At 40.1% G+C, this 8,742-nt stretch overlaps 1 protein-coding gene across 1 annotated transcript; it reads left to right on the forward strand.

The window, feature by feature from the left end:
• Window positions 1-6,865: 6,865 nt before the first annotated feature.
• LOC124882423 (C-X-C chemokine receptor type 4-like) lies at window positions 6,866-8,257 on the forward strand. Its single transcript, XM_047388813.1, has one exon. The coding sequence runs from the start codon at window positions 7,023-7,025 to the stop codon at window positions 7,908-7,910; it is 888 nt and encodes a 295-aa protein (XP_047244769.1). The 5' UTR covers window positions 6,866-7,022; the 3' UTR covers window positions 7,911-8,257.
• Window positions 8,258-8,742: the final 485 nt, after the last annotated feature.

An 8,742-nucleotide genomic window follows, 5' to 3' on the forward strand; every position in this document is an offset into this window, starting at 1 on the left:
TAGAGAGAACATTAAATCAACTGAAGCGATAACTGTGGATAGTAAATAATTGGAGAGCAGTAGGAAAAAGTAGCAAAGTCCATACATTATTCACCTTACCATTCTATTATTAAATTAGCATTTGGTTGACAGCAAAAATAACATAATTGGATATAAAATCAGGCATGACGGGGATCAACAACAAAAATAAGCAGATTGTCTGTTTTCTACAGTGACTCACAATGACAAATTTCTGCATTTATAATAATGGAATAAATTTAGGACTACAGAGGAGGTGTTATTTCCCTTTATTCAGACACATCACATACTTCATATCCTGAGAAAGCTGAGAAAGGGTGGTCAGGATAATTATCAGTATCTGTCATAATCTGCCTGTGTTTAGGGTTTTGAGTTTGGGTTCTGTTAACTTCTTTGCAATGCAAAGTTCTTCACCTGCTTTTTTTCAGTTCATTTATGTTTCATTCATTCTGGTGCTTAGGTGTTTGTTTCTTCCCAGGATTCCTACATTAGATGTTTTAGTTTGTATTTTTGTAAATAATTTTTCTCCCTGTTCATGTTATTTTGGTAGTCTCATTGTTCACTTATTTCTGTCCACTCAGATGTTTTTGGTTATTTCCTTGTACTCCCAGCTCAGTTGTGTTAATTAGTCTCGGTACCTTAGTTGCCTTCAGTCTCTCTTCCACCAGCTGTTTCTGATTACCTTCTGATTGGCTCCCTTGGTTCATTGGTCCATTCTCCACTCTCCCTCATTATTTATATGCTCTCTGGTTGTCATTGTATCCCACTGGTTCCTCCGGAAAAGTACCCTGGCTACTACCCGCTCCATGTCCTTAGACCTCCTGTATTTTTTCTGTCCTGTCTAAGACTATCAGTTAATCATCTTATCATTAAAAAGCTTTAATCTACTTGCCATGCTGCTTCCTCGCTCTTGTCTGCACTTTGGTGCAGCAAACCCTCACTAGCCATGATAATATCTCTTCTTAGTGGTATTAGTTGTATGCTACCTATACTTTATGAGTAGTACATATAACGTGTATTAGTTCACAGTTGTACACCTACATATCAACATATCATACAACAATGGGAGGAGGAGCTATCCTACAGGAACATTAAAGTGACAAAGTTAAGTAGCAATTACACAACATAGTCGTCCCCCCTTAGTTCTGACGTTATTTAACAAAAGTAGAACTCACATTCACTATTGAATGGAAAAATCTTCCATTCACTTAAAAACAAAAACTTATCTCTCTGTGTTTTACTAAACAATAGAACATAAATGTTCCACAGAAATCCACAGAAACTTCACAAGGTAACCTCAGTTTCCCATAAACAAGTATTTGGATATCCAACTGTCAAGTCCTGACCTAAACCTTCACCAGAACGCTCACCGTCTCCTTGGATAAACTCTCTGAATCTGCAGCAGTATAAGATCCGTCCTCCTGGGCTCCAGACCATTCCCCCTCATTCAACCACCTCTCTGTCAACTAGGTAAGGTAAGGTAAGGTAAGGTAAGGCAAGGCAAGGCAAGGCAAGGCAAGGCAAGGCAAGGCAAGGCAAGGTAAGGTCAAGTCAGGTCAGGTCAGGTCAGGTCAGGTCAGGTCAGGTTTATTTATATAGCGCTTTTCAGCAACGAGACACTCAAAGCACTGTACATGCAATTACAATACAATCACAAAGAAAATAAACACAGATACAGACACAGAAAAACAAATCAAATGATAAAATCAAACAGAGGTAATTAAATAAATAAATAAATAAAGAGAATAGAATAGAATGATGGATAAGAAAATGAAAGGAAAATTGGACTGAAACCTTAACTAATAATGTTTAGATAACACAGTCAAAGGCCACTCTAAACAAATACGTTTTTAATCTTGATTTAAAGTAACTTAGCAGCTTTTACAGTTTACAGTCTATTCCAAATTAGTGGAGCATAAGAACTAAAAGCTGCTTCTCCATGTTTGGTTCTGGTTTTGGGTACGCAGAGTAGATTTGAGCGAGATGACCTGAGAGGTCTGGATGGTTGATACACTGACAACAAGTCTGTAATGTATTTTGGTGCTAAACCATTCAGTGATTTATAGACTAACAGAAGTATTTTAAAGTCTATTCTCTGAGCTACAGGGAGACAGTGCAGGGACTTTAGAACCGGGGTGATGTGCTCCACTTTCTTAGTTTTAGTGAGGACGCGGGCAGCAGCGTTCTGGATCAACTGCAGCTGTCTGATCGACTTTTTACCCAGACCTGTGAAGACATCGTTGCAGTAATCAATTCTACAAAAGATGAACGCATGAATTAGTTTTTCAAGGTCCTGCTGAGACATTAGTCCTTTAATCCTGGAGATGTTCTTTAGGTGATAGAAGGCCGACCTTGTTACTGTCTTTATGTGCCTCTGAAGGTTCAGGTCTGAGTCTATCACTACACTCAGATTTCAAGCCTGACTGGTGGTTTCTAGCTGTATTAACTGAAGCTGTGTGCTAACTTTTAAATGGTCTTCCTTTGGTCCAAAGATTATTACTTCAGTTTTGTTTTGATTCAGCTGAAGAAAATTTTGGCCCATCCATGCATTGATTTCTTCTAAGCATTTACCCGGCGCTTGAATGGGTTCATGGTCACCCGGTGACATCATAACGTATAGCTGTGTGTCGTCTGCATAGTTATGCTAACTTACGTTGTTGTTTATTAAAATCTGAGTTAGGGGGAGCATGTAGATATTGAGTAGGAGGGGCCCTAAGATGGACCCTTGGGGAACGCCACATGTGATTTTTGTGCTTTCTGATGTAAAGTTACCTACTGACACGAAAAAGTCCCTTTCCTTCAAGTAGGATTTAAACCAGTTGAGTGCTGTACCAGAAAGGCTGACCCAGTTTTCCAGGCGCTCTAATAAAATGGAGTGATCAACAGTGTCGAATGCTGCACTAAGGTCCAATAATACCAGCACTGTGGTTCTTCCACAGTCTGCATTTATACGGATGTCATTAAACACCTTGACAAGAGCAGTCTCTGTACTGTGGTGAGGAGGAAGCCTGACTGGAAGACATCAAAGCAGTTGGTCGTTGTTAGGAAGTTGTTTAACTGCTGAAATTCAGCTTTTTCAATAATCTTACTGATGAAGTGGAGGTTTGATATAGGCCTGTAGTTCTGTAGTAGCAGCTTGTCCAAGTTGCTCTTTTTCAATAGAGGTTTGATCATTTCTGTTTTCAGGGCCTGGTAGAAAACACCTGATAAAAGGGACGTGTTTATTATTTGTCTTAAATCAGATGTTATTACAGGCAAAGCTTTCTTAAGGAAAGCTGTGGGTAAAACATCGAGACAGCAGGAATTCTGTTACTGTAATCTCTCGTCCAACCTCAGAGTTACTTACCTGGTCTTCTTTTCTGTACAGTTTGGTGCCTCCAGTCCCGGTTCCAGTTCGACATCACATCCTGAAAATAATAAACTTGTTAAACTTTTTCTCCTGTCTCCTGAGTGTCTTCCTGCATGTGGGTCAAAACTATTAGAACGATGACACATATAAGATTATCATCTGTTTCAACAATGTATGACATGGCCTGTTTTAGTGATCACAGTGGCTGGCATTCACTTTGCTCCTTTGGTGTAGTTTTGAACAAAAAAAATTATCTCCGGCTGCAAAAGTGCGAAGCTTTGTTTTTTGCTCGTCCATCCACTTGTGCTGTTTGGTGATGTTGCGCAAGCTCTTGTGTCCTGAAAGGCCTCAGGAGGTCGAGTCAAGTGCAGATTTGTCTCGTCGTCATGGCAGATAACACTTTAGTAGTAGTATGCAGTGTATTCCGATATGATGAAGAAAGTGATCAGCCATCGGTTGAGAGAATGTGTTTTTAGATGCTGAAGGTGCTTGCTTTAGGGTCTGTATTAACTTTTCTGCCAGCCCGTTTGTTGCAGGGCAATATAGTGCAGACCTCATGTGCTGTATACCATTCTCTTCCATGAAGATCTTAAAATATTCAGATACTAATTGTAGACCATTATCACTCACAAGCTGTTGTGGCAGAACGAAACGGCTAAAGATGGACCTTAACTCTTCAATGGTTCCCTCAGAGGTAGTGGTTTTCATGGGTACAACCTCAGGACATTTACTGTGGCCGTCAAACAATCACTAGAAGCATGTGGTTCTCAGCTGGCCCTGCAAATCTATGTGGACTTATTGCCAAGGTTCTTCAGGTCAGTTCCATGTGTGTAACGGGGCTAGCTGTGGGAAATGTCTGACTTTTTGACATGCAAAATATGACCTTGCTTTCTCCTCAATGACAGCATCTAGAGCTAGCCACCAGAGGCAGCTGCATGCAATTTATTTCATTCTCACCACACCACAGTGTTCAGAATGAAGCTTGCCCAGCACTTCCTGTAGTGCTGGTGGAATAATGACACGATATCCCCACACCAGACATCCAGACTGAACTGAAAGTTAATTCCTTCTTTCCAAGTAGGGCCTCAAATTTGGTGCCATTTCTCTTCTCCTCCCAGTCAAGATGATTTCCATAACCTCTGACAAGTCAGGATCAGTACGCGTGTATTTCCTTACGTGTGTGGAGGTTACTGGAGCAACAAGTACATCCTTGAAATAGAGGACCTCAGCTTGAATTGATTCTTGTGTCACAGCCAATGGGAGTCTTGAGAGCACATCTGCAAAACTGTGCTTGTCATACTAACTGTACTTCATGTCATATTAATGAGCAGACAGCAACAAGGCCCATTGCTACATACGACTGGCGGAAAGCAATGGGATCCCAGTATGAGAATTGAAAATGGAGTTTAAGGATCAGTGGTCCATGAGTAATGTGAATTTCCATCTAAAAAGATACTGTTCAAACGTCTTTACCCCGAATACTTTTTCCACTCAATCTGTACGTAATTATTTCTGCTTTACAGAGCGTTCGTAATGCAAAGGTGATTGGCCTCTCATCGCCAAATGGCACGATGTGGGACACTTTCCGTCCCCATACCATATGGTTAGGCGTCACATGCCAGCTGTCACAACTGACCAGGACTCTGGGAAGATAGAGGGCATACACACAAAAAACACAGAAGCACGGGTCCACTTTCTATGTTAAAGAAGAAAGTAAAGACATGAGGCTATCAATAGCCCTTGTTGTCCTTTCATTCAGAAGAGAAACACAACTAATCATATAAGTTCTGAGCCAGTAGTAAACTTTATTGGATAAAAAAAGTACACACTGTATATTGGTGCCAGTATAACTCCTCCACTTGCTTTTTATTTTGAAGAGAGACAAGGATAATCACAGAAAGACAAAGTCGAGTGTATCATCAGCAGGAAGACGACATAAAGTTATTGGCAGCAGTAGCTTAGCCGATGCCTTCCTACAGGAAGGTGTCACAAGTAAACAGAAACACAAGGCCAGATGTAATTTCTACAAAGAAAAAATAGAGAGACCATAAAATCAATTTCACCAATAACTGTGAATACTAAATAATTAAAGAGCAGCAGGAAAATGTAGTAGAGTCCATACACTATTCAATTTACCAATCTATCGAAGAGGATAAACAACAAAAATAAGCTTATTGTTTTCTACAGGGACTTTATTGTCTCACAGTGACAACTTTCTATATTTGTAATGCTGGACTGAATATAGATCTATGGAGGAGGTGTTATTTCCTTTTACCCACACAAAACACAAACTTCATATGAGAAAGGTCAGTATTGAAAGTAAATCACCCTGTTTATTTAGAACCACATGGGAACTAGATTTTAAGCAAATAGCCCACATGTATACAGTCTAAAAGGTATCTACACAGATATAGCCCCCTGTCACCATATTTAGAGTATCTGCTTTAAGGTAAATGTGTTGATATGGAGTTTTGACAAAAATTCAAACTGAAAGACTCACCTCCACCCCCCGGCCATCCTATGACTCCACCATGCGTCTCTCCTCCATCCAATCAGCATCAGATCTGCATGTGTCTTCAATCAATCATCCCCCGAGGCTTCGCTTTTAAGGACCTCCAGTCATGGATTCCCCACTCTTCAGCTGAGCTTCGACCCTCACCCTCACCTTCTTAGGCCTTCACTCCACCACCAGTATCGGATCCCAAAGGAGGGAAGACTCATCTAATTCTAAACCTAAGACATTCATTCAAGCTCATGTCATTCTCAGCATTCATGTATTCCTCTGGGGTCCGAGCGCCAAAGATATTTTGATAAAATAAACTTTTATCAATAAACTTCTCTAATCGCCATCTTTGTGTTTCTTATTGTGAGTCTTCTCAGGTTGAATTGTATAAAGTACAGTCATATTCAACAAATTAGAATATGAGTTCCAATGAGACTCGCTTGTCACCTTAAAAATACCTTTTGAAAATAACAACCTTTAAGCAGGTAATAAACGTTCAATCATTGTTAGATTTCTGTATTAAAAATATAATTTTTTTTGTGGCCTGATGTAATAATCTAATCCTAAAGGTTGTATTTTCATTAGTTGTAAGAGGAAAATCATCATAATCAACATAAATAAAGGCTTGAAAACAGCCTGTGTGTAATTACTCTATATAATTTTTCACTTAGTGACTTGATAAACTGCAAAAAATACTTTTCAATAAAATTATAATTTATTGAATATGACTATAGTATCTGACTATTGTATCAAGATCATAAATCCATTTTTATTTTCAGATAGATTTTTACTTGTAATTTAACAGCCTTGAGAATCCATTCAAAATTATGTTTCCAACTATTTACCAAAAATGTAAATGATTTAATCTGATAATAAAAGTTACAGACATTATTGATTAACTTCATATTTTTTAAAGGACTTTTCAGCTTCCGTAGTTTATAACTATGGTTTAAAAATATATCTGGTAAAATACCTCAATGCCCACAATTATTTCCTGCACAGTGATGCAACCAATGAAAGGCAATGGTCTATGACAGCTCATTTGCAGCAGAGTCACTCTCATATTTCCTCTTTAACTACCCAGTTTACTTGAGAGACTCGACATTTGCCAGCATCAGCAGCACATAACCCAGGGTTGCAGGGAGACAAAGAATGGAACAACCTAATTACACTGTGGTCACCTTTAACTTGTCTTTTTCAGGATATCTACCACATCCTTACTGGTCTTACAATGGTCTCATTCCTGCAGTGGTGCTGTCATTCTGCTTTGTCCTGGGAGTTCCTGGAAACATTGCTGTGATTCTTCTCAAGCTTAAATGGCAGAAGATCTCCAGTCTGAGTCAGAGTTTGATGCTGAACCTGGCCATTTCTGACCTGCTCTGCCTGCTGACCCTCCCACCAACAATTTACTCGTCACTCTTTGATTGGACATTTGGCTTGGTGGCCTGTAAGCTTCTGAGTTATCTACTGTACTGCAGTGTTTGTTGCAGCCAGTTGACAGTGACAGTGTTAGGCATTCAGCGTTACCTACAAGTGGTTCGCCAGCAGAGGTGGCATCAGGAACAAAAAAGACTGCTGCTGGTTCTGCTCTGGTTGGTTGCTGTTATCCTGTCCATTCCTGTTTTGTTTGTTCGACAGGTGACAACAGATCAGCAGTGGACCATCTGTGAACCACAGTACTCCTCTGAGGCACAATGGGTGGTAGTGCTGCTGGAAGAGACACTGTTTGAATTTTTTTCATTATTTATTGTGGTATTTGGATACATTCACCTTCAAAGGAAAATTAATCAAGCAGCTTTTTTCAACAATCCACAAACAACTCGACTGATAACTAGTATTATTGTAAGCAATTTTCTTCTGGGGGCTCCATATATTGTCATAAATGTACTCGGTGTGGCAGCTATTTCTGTCAAAAACAAGGGCTTGTTAAAGTTTTGTTCAAATACATGGAATACTGTCAGAGCACTTACAGTTTTAATGAGGTGTGTGAATCCTCTCTTGTACGCCTTCAATTCCCGAAAATGTTCAACAGTATCTTAGAAATCCCCACAAGATGTCAGCAAAACTGCAGAACCTTGATGGTGTTTAACTTGAGATTGTGATTCACGTTTTTGCTATTGTGTTTTGAATGTGGACTTCAGCTCGGCTTTCAACACCATCAACCCAGACATCCTCTGCCAGAAGCTCATCCAGCTCAAAGTCCTGGCCTCCACCTGTCAGTGGACCACCAGCTTCTCCCCCACAAGAACCATTAGCACCGGCGCCCCCCTGGGGTGTGTTCTCTCCCCAATCCTCTTCTCCCTCTACACAAATAACTGCATCTCAGTGGACCTGTCTGTGAAACTCCTGAAGTTTGCAGATGACACCACTGTTATTGGTCTGATCCAGGACAGTGATGAGTCTGCAGACAGACAGTAGGTGGATCGGCTGGTGCACTGGTGTGGTCAGAACCACCTGGAACTTAACCCACTCAAGACTGTGGAGATGATGGTGGACATTCAAAGAAAACCACCCCCACATACCCCCCTTACGAAGTCCACAAGGTCCGGGTACTAGGAAATGCAATTTCTCGAAACCTGAGATGGTCCACAGCATAGACAATGTTCGGAAGAAAATATATTCTTTATTATTGAGCAAAGTGTACTGGAGTCAAATTTCTTGTAAGCTAATTCTGATTCTGGTTTAAAGATAATACTGGATAATCCATCTGTTAAGGACTTGAAATCTTGTGTGGACTCAAATATTGCACGTTTTACACTGTTGGGAATATATACACGTTCTGCCTTATATTCTTGCTGAGCTATATCTTGTAACCAGAGATAACACGTTTCTCTGCAAATAGACCAAACAGAATCTTGCTGAATCAAGGAGA

Source organism: Girardinichthys multiradiatus, chromosome 15, assembly GCF_021462225.1.
Source record: "Girardinichthys multiradiatus isolate DD_20200921_A chromosome 15, DD_fGirMul_XY1, whole genome shotgun sequence".
Taxonomy (NCBI): Eukaryota; Metazoa; Chordata; class Actinopteri; order Cyprinodontiformes; family Goodeidae; genus Girardinichthys; species Girardinichthys multiradiatus.

Excerpts from the sequence above, each read along its gene's own strand:
- LOC124882423 (XM_047388813.1), top strand. The coding sequence starts at position 7,023 with ATGGAACAACCTAATTACACTGTGGTCACCTTTAACTTGTCTTTTTCA.